Genomic DNA, 18,168 nt, shown 5'->3' on the forward strand with positions numbered 1-18,168 from the left:
TATAACTGACCGTCTAATTAAAGAAAAATTTATCACATCACGTACCTAAAAGACGTTCTTCATTAATCCATAATTGCTTTAGTGTATAACTAATCATCTATTTAGAAGTTTTTTGTTTTACTTTTCCTATTGTTAATGTTTGAAAGATTAGAATATATTTATAAGAAGAAATTTATAACTTTTTAGCAAAAAAAAAAAAAAAAAACTTATAACTTATGAAGTCTTTGGTATGTATATTAAATTTGACCTGATCACAAGTAATGCACGTATATTCACGATTTGAGGTACGAAGCAGATGAAAATTGTACTATTTAACAAAATTACTAAACTATACCAATTACCAGACACATAAAATCTAGATAAAGTGGTCCTAATTTCTGAGAAAGAATATTCCTGTGTTCGTTCTTTCTATCTCTTTCCTTTTCTGTTGTTACATTTCCCACACACAAAAAAAAAAAAAATCTATTTACTGATCTATGTTAAATAAAAATCAAAAGGAAATTGTTTTATGATTTTTATTACTTTATATTAATTTAATTGATGTAATAAATTATTAAATTAATTCTTGGAAAATTAATCAAATTAACTTAAATCAAACAAAATTTAGTTAAACTAATAAACACTTTAAAATAAAAAGTTTAATTTGATTAATTTAGTCAGTTATTTATTAAACTAATAAACACTTTAAAACAAATTTAGTTAAACTAATAAACACTTCAGTTAATTATTAAATATTTATGAGAATTCTAAAAGATTAATCCTTATGAAACAGAGGAAATATATTTTAAGATAGAAAAGAGATATTAAGAAATCTCAAATTAAAATACAACTCATATTTGACACCCATAAGCAAAAGATATTATAATACTAAACTACTTATCAAAGATATTTCAGTTTATTGATATGATCAGAATTTGGTCAATTTTTCTGTCAACAAAGATTGGTCTAAATTAATGACCTAAGGAAGCGAATTAATTCATTAAGAAGACTTTTTTTCTTTCTCAAAACTTATGAAAATTAACCCACTTCTAATTAATCATCAAAAAGCTTGAAATTATTTGTAAACGAAGACTAGAAAGAGAGAGGGGAAAAAGGTATGACAAACAGCCTTAAAGTTAAAGGTAATAGTACCTTTTGTTTGTTCTTCTTTTTTTGCAAACAATTTTTTCCCTTATTTAATTACGTTTATAAACCTTAATTCAGATTCCTTAAATACATTGTTAGGACTCCATAATTAGTAACGGCATTAGGAGCATAAACAAAAATTATGATAAAAGTTTTGATATTATGGAAATAACCAAATATCTTACCTGTAAATAAAATAAAGAGATGTGACCAAATTTAATTGTGGATTTAATTACATTATCTAACCCTTGAAGAAACTCAATGTTTTTTGTGGGATTGTTGTCCTAAACCTGAGGTTACATGTAATCAAAACATTAATGGGATTTGAAGTAAATAAATTAGATTTGCGCCAAAAAAACAAAATCTCCATTGATTACAGTGTTTTAATATGGTCAGATAAAACCACAGAAGTGGTAACGACATAAAAAATCACCACCAAACATAAAACCGTAAGAAAAGTTTCGATTTTTATTTTCTGCGATCCAAAGGTCTAGTGATGAATTGAATTTGGTTTTTGTTTTTATAATTGAAGAATGAAGAAATAAACAGTTGATGGGTTCTTCGCTTCTTCTCTTGTTGGGTTAGTGATAAGCACGCCTGGCTTCTCATCATTCCCTCCAACCTTTCTCTCTCTAAAAGACTTCAATTGTTTTATCAGCTTCTCTCTCTAAATAAAGCTCTCAATTCAATTCTCTCTCTTTCACTTTTTTTTCCTCTGCTTGCTTCTTCTGTTCATCTTTTTGCTTCGTCAAAATTTTGACCAAAGTTTTGTACTTTTTTGTTGCTGCAATTTTTGTGATTAGATTGGATCTGGGCTTGGAGCTGAATAGCGGATTTGTATAAGGTAATTGCTTGAAACGTACCGAATTGATTCGTTTTTTTGTTTCTCTGAGATTTTTCAATATCTGGGTCTTAGAGTTTGGCTGATCTGATTGGTTCTCTGAGATTTTCATGTAGATAAGTTTGTTTTAAAAGCCAAAGCCTTAGTTTTTAATTAGTGAGATAGATTTATGTAGAGAGCATCAATGATCAATCCTTGAGCTTTATCTTGGGTTTTGTTATGTTGTTTATTGAAAAATGGTTTGTTCGGTGAGTATGATGATTATGTTCAATGGAAATGTTCTTCCTTTTCTCTCGAATTTCTGAGTTTTGCTTTGGTTTCATATAACTTTGTTTGTTTGTCTGGGGAATTGTGAAATTTACATAACCACTACTTCCGATGTAATATAAATATCAGAGCTTTTCTTTATTGACAGAGATTTTTTGACTTGAGATGAATGATGTTGACCCTTGTGGATTCTGAGTTGATTTTTGATTCTTTCTAATTGGTTTCTGGTTTCTATTTCTATTGATCAGCTGAATCCAATCATGGTCTTTTCAGTAGTGTATGCTATTGGTGAAAATCAATATTGGTTTCTTCGCCTTGCTTGTGATGCCTTGTCTGCTATCAAAATGTGTCATTTGATTGGTTTTTGATAGAATTGATTTGCATTTGTTGATTCTTGAGATTTTAATCTTAGTTGATGTTGTCTCATAGGTTATTATTAGTCTTCTCTATCGTTGCGGCGTTCATAAGTTGGAGAAAGTGGTAAAGACTGCTTAAGTATGTCTGTTTCTATGAGAGATTTAGATCCAGCTTTCCAAGGAGCTGGACAGAAAGCGTATCCTTTAACTTTGATTCTCTCATATTGTTTAAGACTCCTATAGTAAAGCTGCTATGTTTGAAATATCTACATGATGTTCTCCTTGACTATAAGTTAGTGGTATTGAGATATGGCGTATAGAGAATTTCATCCCTACCCCAATTCCAAAATCTTCTATTGGGAAGTTTTTCACCGGAGATTCTTACATAGTATTGAAGGTAAATAAGGCCTAGTCACAAGTTCTTTTTTGTTTCCTTATTGCCATTTTACTCGGGCTTTCTGCTGATCGATCTTTTGTGACCAGACAACGGCGTTAAAAACTGGTGCATTGCGCCATGATATCCATTACTGGCTTGGTAAAGATACCTCTCAGGTAAGACCCTGTTATTATTTCCTTTCTTTTTTTACTTTCGTAGAATGACGGAGAAGTTTGAGAGAAACTGATGATTTTTCTCAAAAACAACTAGGATGAAGCCGGTACTGCTGCAGTTAAGACAGTTGAATTAGATGCTGCTCTAGGAGGTCGTGCAGTGCAGTATCGGGAAGTTCAAGGCCACGAGACTGAGAAATTCTTGTCTTATTTTAAGCCATGTATCATTCCTCAAGAAGGTGGAGTAGCATCAGGATTCAAGCATGTCGTAGCTGAAGAACATATTACCCGCTTGTTCGTCTGCAGAGGAAAACATGTTGTCCATGTCAAAGAGGCAAGTCACATTTCACTTCTTTGGTTCTTTCATCTCACTTTGTAGTCATACTCTAACGGTCTAAATTGATTACAGGTTCCTTTTGCTCGGAGTTCATTAAACCATGACGATATTTACATTCTTGACACAAAGTCCAAGATTTTCCAATTCAATGGATCCAATTCTAGTATCCAAGAGAGAGCAAAAGCACTGGAAGTGGTTCAGTACATCAAAGATACTTACCATGATGGGACATGTGAAGTTGCTACAGTTGGTTAGTGAGCTGAGCGGTTGGATTAGGGACTAGTATCTCTATCATCTCTTTGCTTTGGTCTCTAACTGCGTATGTTTCAATTGCAGAGGATGGGAAACTTATGGCTGATGCTGATAGTGGAGAATTTTGGGGTTTCTTTGGTGGGTTTGCTCCGCTACCTAGGAAAACAGCTAATGATGAAGACAAAACTTATAATTCAGATATCACCAGATTATTTTGGTAGCTTCTTCTCGTCATAATACATATATTTTGTGCCATAATGCCTCAAATGAACACTATTTTCTTTACTGAATTTGTAGTGTCGAGAAGGGACAGGCAAATCCTGTTGAAGGCGATACATTGAAGAGGGAGATGCTGGATACAAACAAGTGTTACATTCTTGATTGTGGAATTGAAGTGTTTGTTTGGATGGGAAGAACCACTTCTCTTGATGATAGAAAAATTGCGAGTAAAGCAGCAGAAGTAAGTTTTTTCAAAAAAAATCGAAAGAAAGTCTGAATAATTTTGTTGTATGCCATAATGTTTGCTGATGTTAGTAGAGCCATACAGGAAATGATCCGTTCATCTGAACGACCGAAATCGCAAATGATCCGCATAATAGAAGGGTTTGAAACAGTACCATTCCGATCAAAGTTTGAATCTTGGACTCAAGAAACTAATACAACCGTGTCAGAAGATGGTAGAGGCAGAGTTGCTGGTCCGTATTACTGAACTCAAAATTGGATGATGATTTTAAATACGTACAGGTAGCTGAAGGTTATCGTGGTTTTTCTTTTGTCATTTGTTGAGCAGCTCTTTTGCAACGACAAGGAGTAAATGTCAGAGGCCTGATGAAAGCTGCTCCGCCTAAAGAAGAGCCTCAGGTTTTCATCGACTGCACGGGAAATCTGCAGGTTTGGCGTGTGAATGGTCAGGCAAAGACTCTCCTTCAAGCTGCTGATCATTCAAAATTCTACAGTGGAGATTGCTATGTTTTCCAGTATTCTTATCCCGGAGAAGAAAAAGAAGAAGTTCTTATAGGAACGTGGTTTGGCAAACAAAGTGTGGAGGTAACAGAAGCAAATTCTTATATGATTGTGTCACATAGATTCTGTGGATGTGTATGCTGAAGCAGAACTTGCAAGTAGGTTCTTAATTGTCAATTTGTGGTCATGTGTAGGAAGAAAGAGGTTCTGCAGTCTCTATGGCAAGCAAAATGGTTGAGTCAATGAAATTTGTCCCAGCCCAAGTAATATTCTTCTGCATTCATTCAAAAACTCTATGCTGTTGGATTTCATCTTCTTTTATGTTCTTAACATTTTCATTATCTTGTCTTAGGCTCGCATTTATGAAGGAAAGGAACCAATTCAATTCTTCGTGATTATGCAAAGCTTTATCGTTTTCAAGGTATGGAGAAAAATAAGTTCGTTATGCAGTTTTGTTTTATCATCCATGCTCTCTTAGTCTCTTATATGAGTATATAACAATATCTGCTGTTTTTGTTTTCTGATGGAACCGATCTGTTGATTTTTCACAGGGTGGTATTAGCAGTGGATACAAGAAATACATAGCCGAGAAAGAAGTTGATGATGATACATACAATGAGAATGGTGTTGCTCTATTCCGAATTCAAGGGTCTGGTCCGGAAAATATGCAAGCTATACAAGTTGACCCGGTATATGTCAATTTTCACATTTCTTCATTGTTTAGTACTGTAGAATCTTCCTGGCTCTAATATTTTGTCTATTTACTTCAACAGGTTGCTGCATCACTGAACTCCTCGTACTATTACATACTACATAATGATTCTTCCGTCTTTACTTGGGCTGGAAATTTATCAACCGCAACTGACCAAGAACTGGCGGAAAGGCAGCTAGATCTGATTAAGGTAATATAAGTTTCACCTTAATCTCTATAAGGATAAGTCAATGTGTCAATCATAATTAGTAAAAAGGAAGTATAAGACTCGTAGCTATGTTTTAAGTGACTAAGCAGCATCTATTACATTTTTTTTCTTCAGCCAAATCAACAATCTAGAGCACAAAAGGAAGGTTCAGAATCAGAACAGTTCTGGGAGTTATTAGGAGGCAAAGCTGAATATTCGAGCCAAAAGCTCACAAAGGAACCCGAGCGTGACCCTCACTTGTTCTCTTGTACATTCACAAAAGGTACAAATGATCATATTTTTTCCCATAAAGTTTAAGCCTAAGATGATAAATGCACACAATGACTGTTTTTTTTTCTTCTCTCCATTGCTGAAACGCAAATTAATCCAGAAGTTCTCAAGGTGCGTATACTTTTAAAATCTTTTTTTGTCACAAAAGATTTATGCAATCATAATGGAAAAGTTTTGGGAATGTAGCTCAATCCCCATTTTTTTGTTTTCTTGTGGTCTTTTGGCAGGTGACAGAGATATATAACTTTACACAGGATGACTTGATGACCGAAGATATATTTATCATAGACTGTCACTCAGAAATCTTTGTCTGGGTTGGCCAAGAAGTAGTCCCAAAGAACAAGTTACTAGCTTTAACTATTGGAGAGGTCAGATATAGTAGATACATTGCATACTAAACCATGCCTTAACTCTAGAAAAAAATAGTCTCAAAAGATCCTGAAATTTTTAAGCAAGTTTCTCATTTATATACCTTTTGTTTCCTTAGAAATTCATCGAGAAAGATTCTCTCCTGGAGAAGTTATCCCCTGAAGCCCCTATTTATGTGATCATGGAAGGCGGTGAGCCGTCATTCTTCACCCGGTTCTTCACTTCTTGGGATTCCTCAAAATCCGCTGTAAGTACCTAACAAAATCAATCGGTTTCTCTGAGAAATAGGCACGAAAGGAACCCCTAACAAAGGGTTAAACACTCTTTTTTTTTTTGTTTACAGATGCATGGAAACTCATTCCAAAGAAAACTTAAAATTGTCAAAAATGGTGGAACTCCAGTGGCAGATGTAAGGACTATTCTTCCTTTACCTTTTGATTGATGATTCTTCAGAGTGTGCATTTTAAAATTTGTTTGTTAATTGTTCTCTTTTGTTGTGCATTTGTTAATTAGAAACCAAAACGAAGAACTCCAGCTTCATATGGTGGCCGTGCCAGCGTTCCTGACAAGTCGCAGCAGCGGTCAAGAAGCATGTCATTTAGTCCAGACAGGGTTCGCGTGAGGGGCAGATCTCCGGCGTTCAATGCACTCGCAGCAACATTTGAGAGCCAAAATGCAAGAAACCTGTCAACTCCTCCCCCAGTAGTTAGGAAACTCTACCCAAGATCTGTTACTCCTGACTCCTCAAAGTTTGCTCCCGCTCCCAAGTCTTCAGCCATCGCTTCTCGAAGTGCACTTTTCGAAAAAATACCTCCACAAGAACCTTCAATTCCAAAACCAGTCAAAGGTATATTTTCTGAATAAATTATCTGAAAGTGTGAATAGTTATCATCTTTTTTAAGGATTCACATTTTCGCAGAGTGATCATCTGAAAGTTTCAATCCTTTTTGCATCTTGGTTTAGAGATTCACCTGTCTTATTTTACTTTCAATATTGATCTTTCTTATTTTAATTGGACATGAAGCGAGCCCGAAGACACCTGAGTCTCCAGCGCCAGAATCCAATTCAAAAGAACAAGAAGAGAAAAAGGAAAATGACAAGGAGGAGGGATCAATGAGCAGCCGGATAGAATCTCTTACGATTCAAGAAGATGCTAAAGAAGGAGTCGAAGACGAGGAAGATTTACCAGCTCACCCTTATGATCGTCTCAAGACAACTTCCACTGATCCTGTCTCTGACATTGATGTAACAAGGAGAGAGGTACGTTCAACCAACAACATCAAATTTCATTTGTAAGTGAGAATTTTTCAATAAAAGAAGATCTTCACAGTTCTTCGTCTGTGTTATATAGGCTTACCTTTCATCAGAAGAGTTCAAGGAGAAATTTGGCATGACGAAAGAAGCTTTCTACAAGCTGCCTAAATGGAAACAGAACAAATTCAAAATGGCTGTTCAGCTTTTCTGAGATATAATCCTTCTTCTTCTCCATCAAAAGATCCGGTAATACACAGTCGCAAACCGAAGATTAAGATACATCCTTTTTGTTTGACAGAGAATATATGGTGAAGTTTTCTTTGGTTTTTCTTGTGGTTTCAGCTATAAGGAGAAGATACAAGGGACAGTGTCAGTGCATTTTAAGCTGCTTCTGCTCCCCATGAGAAGCTTAATACATTTTTCATGGCTTGTTTAAAAAAAACAACCCAGAGCAGTTTTCTTTTCTTCTATTTTTCTTTCTTCTCCTTCAAATCTTTCTGATTTGTTTTAATGATCTGTTTGCTTGTTTCTCTCTATTTCATTCTCCATTTTTTAGTTTGAGTAGATTTTTGTTTTCTTCATATTTTGGGATTGTTTCTTCTTCAGGTCACAGGTTTTGACCTTGAGTCTTTGATTTATTTATTCTTGGGGTTATTTTGATATCAAATTGAGGAAATTTGGTTTCAAAAGTCAAATTTTTATTTAGTGAGATTTCATAAAAACAAATAGACTCTGTAATTTTGTTTTGCAGAAGTTGAGGATTGAGTTTTTTTTTTTTTTTTTGTGTACAGCAAAGTGTACAAACTAAATTGTGCTTCCTAAACTTCAGATTTCTTTATTTTACTACATTTTCTCATAAATATAGAAATACCATTTGTTGGCCAAAAAAGAACGAAGAACGAATTACCACTTAAAGTGTATAAATAAATATTTTTCAATAACTCATCAATCTCTTTTTCTTTGACATTGTATATGGTAGCTCATGCATGAGACAGACAGTAACACTCGAAAAGGTAATACTGGAAAATCTTGAAAGTAACAACACTCAAAAAGGTTACAAAGTAAGTACCGTGTACCGAGAGGTCTAAAGACTAATACATAGAAGATGATAGAAACGGCGTCGTTTTCGATAATCATGGTTAGATGCCATGTGACTGATTAGAGCCGTCATGACTTAAAAAGTTAAAACTCTTTTATTGATTTTGTGTATTATATTAGTTTATAAAACTTTGATCAAATAATTCATGTGCCAACTAGCGATTGACCTAGTTTTTTTAATCAACCGAAACATGAGTCAATAAAATGTGCAATGTAACTCTCTCTCCCTCTCTTTTTTCCAGAGCAAATTAACTAGTTAAAATGATTCATAAGACTCATCACATATTGCCACATCTCTCTATAGTTGGACGTCTTAACGAACCCTAATGATTTTTAGGCTTTTTAGCTTGTCGTACTCTAAATGACAATTATATATAATGTACGAAACTTTCTAGTTTAGACTTAATTTGATCATCAAGACAGAACTATTCATCTAGCTGAATTTAATATTCAACCCAAGCGATAACACAACTATAATAGCAATTATTGACATATTGTCATCATGCAAATTGTAAAGTCACTAGTCATTGATGTAAGATCTCTTAACAAACTCTTTTTTCAATATATTTCTAATGTGAAATCGGATAATTATAATATGTAGAAAAGTTGATACAATCATTTACTTTCAAATTAATTATCGTCTAATTCATATAAAATCATGCGTAGTTGTGGAACTTTATTTACTACTATTAGTAACTTATTTTACTGTTATAATGAAATTTTGCGTGAAAAGCTTCTTACTTGTGAATTAATTCGCATTTGGCATTACAGTGACATGCCTTGTCGCTTTTTTCCAGTTTAGTGTTTTTTTAATCGTATATTCGTATGAGAGAATATCATTAATTAAAAACGTTAAAACAAAACATTATCAACTCAATTATTGACAATATTACAGCATCAAGGAACATGTTCGTGACCGCGACGCCCATTTTTTTATTAGGATAATTTTCTTACATTTTGTTTTATTGTGGATCCCTTAATAATTTCATAGAAAACTAAAAAAACTGTCCCTAATACGGCAATCAGGGATTTAATCATTTTCTTAACGACGATTAAAATTAGGTCTAATACATTACAATATATGTATGAAAACGTTGCATCGTCTCGCATGACTTAATTGTCTCCCAAACATGTAGTATTTGATGATCTTTGACGTAATTTTTTTTTGTTAGAGTATCTTTGATGTATATATTTATCATCCAATTTATAATTAGTAGTGTAATGATATCACAATACAGTTCTTACATTTTGAATGACATTGGTTTCCAGATTTAACTTCATATGTCTTGCCAAGTAAAATTTGTACGCATTGATATAGTATCATGGTCCTGACTTTAAGCATTGGCGATGGGTAATGATATTAATGAAATATCGGCGAAATTTCTTGGATAAAAAGAAAAGATTCGTACGCATGAAACCAATATGTGATGTTGGTTCCATATTCACATAGCATTTGTAAAATTTAGAATAAAATCGAGTTTACGTCAGAGCCATCCAACCATTACCATTAAAAATTGGATGAACTGATGAACAGGTTGAACCAGAAATTGTCACTCAAAGTTAGAGCTTGGTTGATAGGTTCTTAAGACTAAACAGTTCCTCATCAGTATGTAATATAATGAAATAATTTAATCTCTTTGTGTGTAAGGTGTTAACTGGACTACCACTAGACTGAATTTTTAATTAAGTCTTATCCTATAGTCTTTTCAATAAGTTCACAATTGCAAGTACTTAATAAACAAAATAATTAATCAGTTAATTATGACAAATTAGTCAACATCCGATCACATTCCACGTTGTAAAGTTAAATTTTAAGGTAGATACTAATCATACTTGTAAAATGAATAAGATGAGTTCTTCTTCTTGTCACCTCTCGATCTTGTTTTAAGTAGTTGGTGAGATGTGATAAACTTGTAACATGCCACTGAGTTGTCAAAGACAAGCATCTATACAGTTATTAAAAAAAAAGGTTAAGCATGTAAAAATACACACACATGTCGTAGTAAATATACACCTTTTTATAATTAATTATATTGTAACGAATTTGTTGTTTTGTTATAATATATAGATTAATGCATGATGTTTTGCGATTAAAGCCAGACGAGTTGTAATATCCACAGCCTTGATAAGCTCTACATGCAGTGAACAATTTTATACATTTAGAAAAAATAATCACTATCTCGACCATATAGACCAGGCCACTACATTACAGCTAATCTCTGGATTTACTTGATAATTAAGACAAATATAGAACATTAAAATACTAACTCGATGCCTCACCTTAGCCTCCTCTCAAATTGTCAATATCTAGATGGAGTGTTACATCCACATTCCTAACAGTTTTTACTCTTTATTTTAATATATCCTTCAACAGATCATCATCAGAATAATCATCAAATCATTATTATATATTTAACTAGCCCAAATTGTACCATACCTATCAATTTAAATTTCTCTTTCTATCTACTATAAAAAGTGACTCTCTAAGAACTCCAAAGATTAGAACATTGAATTGAATTAGCCATGGAGAAGAATACTTCTCAAACCATCTTCTCCAACTTTTTTCTTCTCCTTCTCCTTTCTTCATGTGTCTCTGCTCAGCTCCGGACAGGTTTCTACCAGAACTCATGTCCGAACGTGGAAACCATTGTACGTAACGCTGTCCGTCAGAAATTCCAGCAGACTTTCGTTACCGCTCCGGCCACTCTTCGCCTCTTCTTCCACGATTGCTTCGTTCGTGTACGTTACAATTTTCTTTTGATATTTTCGTACAATATAAGAAGTTTATTTCTGATCGAAATGTATCCCCAAAACATCTAGATTTAGAGTTTACGATGTTTATCTTCTATGTATCATTTTCAAATAAAACATTATCTTTACGTATGAATGTATAGGGATGTGATGCGTCAATAATGATAGCATCACCATCGGAGAGAGACCATCCAGATGACATGTCATTGGCCGGAGACGGATTCGACACGGTGGTGAAGGCGAAGCAAGCCGTTGATAGCAATCCCAATTGCCGCAACAAAGTCTCATGTGCTGACATTTTGGCTCTCGCCACTCGTGAAGTCGTCGTTTTGGTACACTAATATATATATATATATATATATATATATATATATATATATATATATTTTACATCACTTAGTTATTCCTCTATTATTCCTTTAATACATATTATATAATGTCCGAGGTATTGAAAATTCGTTTTTTCTACAGTATATATCGTTTTCAGTTTTCTTGTGCGAAAAAGCTAATCATATCATTAAATATAATACAAGTACAAGTAACAACTACACAGTGACACTTTTTATTGGCGGTTTGTAATTTAAGACAAGTACAAGTAACAACTACACAGGTCATATAGTAATCTGATCAGATAATAACAATAGTAATCTGACTAAATAAAAATTGCAGACCGGAGGACCAAGCTACCCGGTGGAGCTAGGGAGGAGAGATGGCAGAATCTCCACGAAGGCCAGCGTTCAAAGCCAATTGCCTCAGCCCGAGTTTAACCTAAACCAGCTCAACGGCATGTTTAGCCGTCACGGCCTCTCTCAAACCGATATGATTGCCCTCTCAGGTACCAAAACCGAACTTAACCTATTATATTTTTCTACTTTAACCAAATTCTTATGGTATAGTATTAATGTTATTGTGACGTTATAATTCAGGAGCACACACTATAGGATTTGCACATTGTGGAAAAATGTCAAAGAGAATATACAATTTTAGCCCTACAACACGTATCGACCCGAGTATAAACCGTGGATACGTGGTTCAGCTTAAGCAAATGTGCCCGATCGGTGTCGACGTAAGAATCGCAATCAACATGGATCCGACCAGTCCACGTACTTTCGATAATGCTTATTTCAAGAATCTCCAACAAGGAAAGGGTTTGTTCACGTCAGATCAAATCTTGTTCACAGATCAACGGTCAAGATCTACAGTTAATTCGTTTGCCAATAGTGAAGGAGCTTTTAGACAAGCTTTCATCACAGCGATCACGAAGTTAGGTCGGGTTGGTGTTTTGACTGGTAATGCTGGTGAGATTCGAAGGGATTGTTCACGTGTCAATTAGTGTGATTTGAGGTTTTCTTTCTTTTATTCCTTAAAGAGGATTTTTTTTTTTAATAATAAAATTTAATTTCTTGTTGTCAAAATAAGGAGTTCATAAGTGTGAAACATGGAAACTTAAATTAATAAGATGGGTTTATTTCGTTGACAAAAAAAAAAAAAGATGGGTTTATTTCGTTTCTCTCTTCTCCTTTTTATGGTATTCCAGGGAGGATACAAAATATCAAAGTAGAGATCTTGGATAGATTTATTACTGTTAAAGATAACTGGAGAACAAACAACTTTTTTTTTTTTTTTTGTAAACAACAAACAATTCATTTTATTGCAAAATTTATAAAAGATTTGAAACGAGAAACATTACCAATTTATTCTTGACAAAGTTATCAAATATCTATATCTTCACCGCTAAAATCTTTCCATTCGACTATAATCCTCAATCCTCTTTATGCATAATTGCTATTGTTAACTTGGGCTACACTTGGAGTCTGGACTTGCTGATTTGTTGCATTTGTAATGGAGAGGCCCATTATTCTGACCCAATCTAAAAGTTCTAACAACTGCAGCTTTCTTCTTCTTCTTCTGCTTAATTTTTCTTTATTTACGACCAATGTTTTCAAACTCGAAACGATTTGGCTAGTCAGAATGGAGAGGCCCATTATCCTCGTTAACTTGGTAAGTTTGTGACTTTGGTAAACTTAAATGATTTATTTAGATAAATGATCATAAATGTTAATATATAAATTATCAATGATAAAGCTGTAACTTCAAGCCTTCAGATTTTTTTTACGTTTTGAGCAAAATACCCTTAGCATTTCGTATAATCATATGTTAAACAGCGTGGTATCACTATAAGATCAAACCAAATAATCAAATTGCATATAATCATTATTAATTTTTTTTATTTTTATTTTTAATTGTATATTATTTCTCTAAGCAACATGTTATATATTTTGTCTAAAACTGTTTCATGAGTAAACTAGTATGTCGTTTTGAGTGTCTACCATGTTTGTTTTCTTTCTTAAATCTCTTAACATGTATTTATAGTTATTTACTTGATTTAATACTTATTTGGTTATAGTTTTGAAAAACCTTGTCAAGCCTACTTGCATGTGGACCAATGGACCGACCAAACAAAAGAAAAGTTTTTGTTTCTTTAACGCATAGAACCCAATAATCTCATTCTCATATTTATTTTGGTCGTCGTACACTTTTGAGTTCCTTTTTTGGCAAAACAATAAAATTTCATGTTCCTTTTTTACTAAATGTTAAGTTAAAAGAGCTATTTGAAAAACAAAATAAAATGCAGAAAAAAAAAGGATGTGAAGGAGGATGCGACTCGTAGTTGCAATTTCCACCAGATACAAGGAAATCTTTACTGCGTTTCCCCTGTCCCATTCTTAGTTTTTTATTACATTATTTGTACAACACAATAGTTTAATTTATATAAAGATTCCTGCCAAATAGTTTGACATTATGATATGCGTCCTTCGTTTTTAATTATTTCTGAACATTATGTTAAATGCCCTTCGTTCTTGTTTAAATCTTATATATATGAATGTTTTATTAACAAGCCAACAAAAATAAACGTGTGTGTTACATAATAATACCTAGAGAGCTAGACATTAAAAAACCTCTATACGTATATGGATGAAACAAATGATACAGATTGTTAAGCCATTTAGAAAATCCGTGGAAGTGCAAAATGGTTGAAAATGGGTGCTGGATTATGTTTATTTTTTGGTCTTAATCGAGAAAAATATAATAGTTATCTTGTATTTTATTCGTATGAAGTCTCTTTTACTATATTATCATCATATCATGGTGGATTATACATTTTTAAATATATTTAAGGGAACTAAGCATAAGTGATATGTTAAACCTCGATCCTTTTTAAAGTAACTTTTTATCTATCCTCTAAATTTTACGTAATGCTAAAATTTTGATCACGAAGACAGGACATTACATATGAGATATATAGCCATATAGGCAGTGTTCTTTTCTACTCTCAATAAACGAAGATGTTGTAGAAAGAAATGTTAAAGTGAGTGCACGTGGAGACATTTGCGAAGAAAATAGCTCCAAATTAAGAATACAAACAAAACACTCGAATTCAAACCCACATGAGATGTGTCCCTCCCAAATCCCAATCCAAGCCATATCTTTTTCTCCTCTATCTGGGTCCGCTTCTCATATTATTGTTGCTTACACCTTTTTAATTCAGTTTAACTATTTCTTTTTAAAAAACTTATATAAAGAAGAGAAAACAAAATTTAAGAACAGCACAAACAAGTCATAACATGCCATCTACAATATTCGATAGAAATCTCCACAGACCTTGTACAATTCATTCTGACAGTTTTGTACGATTTCTTTGTGGTTCATACTGCAGACAAAATAGTTCTATACTATTTTAATATTATTGGCATTAGTTGGTTGTATTCATTATTGTTCCTTTATATATCTTTTTACGTAAAGATACTGTTGAATAATTACGAATCTGGTTTTACCTAGCTTGATTGTGTGATTGGAAAGAGTTACATTTAATTCGGTCATTTTTTCAACGTGGATTGTCAAAGGTGGAAAACCATTAAGCAAAATTCCAAGAAACTTTTATGATTATATGCATTATTGTTCAATGTCTACTATAGGTGTGAATGTCTAGTATCTATTTTGGTATCCACATCTATTAGTTTGCATCTCAATTTCTTTCTCCTCTTAGATTATATATATATATATATATATATCCAATATATATATATATATTATTTCGTTTGTTTTTAACTAGAAAATTCCTCTACCTTTATGTACTTTTATCTACTTGTATTTAGTAAAGTTTATAGATTAATTAATTTCATCTAGATGGGTTACCATTAACACATGTTTTCCACATTCAATCAAAGGTTATGGGATTGCATTAAAATATAATACGAGAAAACATCACATTCTAACAAAAAAAAAGATTATTTACAAAAGAGAAATAAAATTTCCTTGCTGCATTGATTGATAATCTACTAACCCTTGACTTTTTTTGTGTGGTAGGATAAAGAACACAACAAAACCAATAAGAGATCATTCAGTTTTGGCTATTAACAACAAAAGCTAGTAACGTGTATATTGCATGTATCAAACACTATAAGATTAAGAGACAACTTGTAATGTCTCAACCGCCCATGTTTAGTAGTTATAGATATTGTTTGGACATTTTATTGTTATTATTATTATTATTATTATTATATATATATATATATATATATATCTAAATGATTCGGTATATATTTTAAAAAATAAAAATAAAATAACAAATGAGTAACACCCAGACTTTCATATCATATCAAAGGTGACCTTTTGTGTCAACATAAACTATATTTATCTATTTACAAATCCTATAGGAAAAATTAAAGTCATCTTTAAACCTGGAATGCAATGATGCTTAGAATCAAAAAATCACGACTAAAAGTCCTTGACAAATAAAACGTATTAATAACCCAATTACTGACCACATGCATCTTAACTTTATGTTAATATGCGTAGTAAAGAAACTTGTATCTACGTCATATTAGTTACAGTGGCAGTAAAATTCAGTTTCAAAGATGTTTGTCTTGATATGTTGTACAGATCACCAATTGAACTACCACTAATAATAACTAAATTTCTGTTTAGCAAGTTACCATCTGTATCCAAATATCGCAAAAGTAGTGGGTAGTGAAACCCAAATTCATCACACATGCAGCATAAAAAAAAAGAAGGTCAAATGGTATATATAATATGAGGGAGATCTATATTAAGATAATATGGGTAGAAATGACATAGATTGATCAAACTAATTAGGAGATTGGTCCAAGGACACATACACATGCATACATGTATTATGTATATACAAAGTGTGTGAGTGAGTGAGTGAGAGAGAGAGAGGTTAAGAGGAAGGAACATGTGAAAGCATTAAGAGAAGGTGGGGTTTTGTATTGATGTCTTGTTCTTGGAATGGAGCCACATGGTAAAAGGGTCTCTCAAAGCACCTCTTTAGGGGTAGTTGTGATGCAGCCAAATTAGAGCTCTTGCATGTGACTCCATGTGTTTTTTCTTCCCTCACCCATTATTATTCCCAAATTCTTCTTTTCTTATTTTTCTCTCTTTATTTATGTATATATATATATATATATATATATATACACACTCTCTTTTTGTTTTCGTGTATTTTCTAAAAATAAATGTATTATACAAAAAAACATATATTAGTTGATGATATTCAAATTCCGTTGTTTTTAAAATATTTGTCTAAAAAAGAAAACTACTAACTACGACTTTCAAATAGTCTTGTGTTTTGTACGTGAACGAAAAATAATAACACTCCCAAACATATTACCTCATATATGTATACAAAGAAAATTAAGTTCTACAACTTTACTTTATACATCATCAACGCTTGTTATATACAAACAAACGTAGGACACCGCTCTTCTCTTTCTTTGTCTCTCTCATATTCTAAGTTTGCTATATATGTAACTTTCTCCCTTGTAGACTTTCATTTGCAGCAAAAATAGTTTCTCATATGGAGAGGCAAATCATAAACAGGAAGAAACGAGTGTTTTCTCTTGAACCAAACAAGAACCCTAGTGCAGTTTTCACGAGAAAATACACAAGCCACTTGGTTCCTGCACTCAAGAAGCTCAACATGAACAAGAACTCTTCAAAACAAACCGTGAAGCATGAAGTAGATATGGCTTTGGCTTTGTCTGCTCAAGAATTTGCATGGAGCCGTTTCTTGCTGCAGAAGCTATCGTCCTCATCGAATCCAACCACTACCACTAGTTCTTCTTCCGATGGAATTCGGATTCTTGAAAGACCCGATAAAGAAGGCGGAAACGAAGAAGGAGGGATAGAGGAGAGACTGAGGGAATTGAAGAAGCTTTTGCCAGGTGGGGAAGAGATGAATGTGGAAGAAATGTTGAGTGAGATTGGTAACTACATTAAATGTCTTGAGTTGCAGACGATTGCTCTCAAGTCCATTGTTCAAGATAGTACTTGACTTTTAGTTTAAGTGTATAATTTATAGTTTGTTTCATGTTTTTTTTGTTGTCTTTAAACGAAAATCATCTGTGTTTTTTTTTTTCTCTTGATTTCTTTAAGAACAAGAGCATGTATTATAGTGTTTTTCTTTTTTCCTTTTCTTAATTAATCATGGTTACCGAAATACCTAAAGTACCACACATGGCCGTTTATACGTACATCTTATAAAATTCGATCAAAATCTGATTGAAATTTAAATTATTGGTTGTAATGCCAAATAGACGATGTGCTGCCTAAAATAAAACTCTTATGTTGTCTTTTTTTCCTGAATTTATTATTTTAATGTTATGAGCAAATCTCCAAACTTTAATATTCTAATCATTTTAACCTGACAAACTTTGTGTTTGTGTATATATTTATATTCCTGCAAGTTTTTTTTCTCCTTTAGCGAAAACATATGAACTTTCGACTACAAAAAAT

The 18,168-nt window shown here is 32.9% G+C and overlaps 3 protein-coding genes across 6 annotated transcripts; all 3 read left to right on the forward strand.

Moving 5' to 3' along the window:
* Positions 1–1,434: 1,434 nt before the first annotated feature.
* On the forward strand, positions 1,435–8,439 carry VLN4 (villin 4). Of its 4 annotated transcripts, none has more exons than NM_001341999.1 (24): positions 1,484–1,705; positions 1,929–1,969; positions 2,663–2,786; positions 2,887–2,986; positions 3,073–3,141; positions 3,236–3,472; positions 3,548–3,725; positions 3,812–3,944; positions 4,025–4,187; positions 4,275–4,422; positions 4,518–4,774; positions 4,885–4,953; positions 5,043–5,111; positions 5,242–5,379; positions 5,464–5,592; positions 5,725–5,872; positions 5,981–5,991; positions 6,108–6,248; positions 6,368–6,496; positions 6,593–6,658; positions 6,763–7,096; positions 7,274–7,509; positions 7,601–7,749; positions 7,846–8,439. In NM_001341999.1, exons 3-23 carry the CDS (start codon positions 2,731–2,733, stop codon positions 7,712–7,714), a joined length of 2,925 nt encoding a protein of 974 aa, NP_001329918.1. In that variant the 5' UTR covers positions 1,484–1,705; positions 1,929–1,969; positions 2,663–2,730; the 3' UTR covers positions 7,715–7,749; positions 7,846–8,439. The 4 variants fall into 4 exon arrangements, with proteins under 4 accessions (NP_194745.1, NP_001329918.1, NP_001190869.1 ...); NM_001203940.1 differs by having other exon boundaries at positions 1,552–1,705; positions 5,981–6,018; positions 7,601–7,838; positions 8,270–8,392; NM_119162.5 differs by having other exon boundaries at positions 1,435–1,969; positions 7,846–8,392.
* A 2,582-nt stretch (positions 8,440–11,021) lies between these two features.
* Positions 11,022–12,839, forward strand: AT4G30170 (Peroxidase family protein). The gene is made up of 4 exons (NM_119163.3): positions 11,022–11,340; positions 11,496–11,684; positions 12,022–12,187; positions 12,279–12,839. Exons 1-4 carry the CDS (start codon positions 11,125–11,127, stop codon positions 12,683–12,685), a joined length of 978 nt encoding a protein of 325 aa, NP_194746.1. The 5' UTR covers positions 11,022–11,124; the 3' UTR covers positions 12,686–12,839.
* Positions 12,840–16,986: 4,147 nt separating this feature from the next.
* On the forward strand, positions 16,987–17,974 carry AT4G30180 (uncharacterized protein). Its single transcript, NM_119164.3, has one exon. The coding sequence runs from the start codon at positions 17,231–17,233 to the stop codon at positions 17,705–17,707; it is 477 nt and encodes a 158-aa protein (NP_194747.1). The 5' UTR covers positions 16,987–17,230; the 3' UTR covers positions 17,708–17,974.
* The last annotated feature ends 194 nt before the right edge of the window (positions 17,975–18,168 follow it).

The sequence above is a fragment of the Arabidopsis thaliana genome, chromosome 4, assembly GCF_000001735.4.
Source record: "Arabidopsis thaliana chromosome 4, partial sequence".
NCBI lineage: Eukaryota > Viridiplantae > Streptophyta > Magnoliopsida > Brassicales > Brassicaceae > Arabidopsis > Arabidopsis thaliana.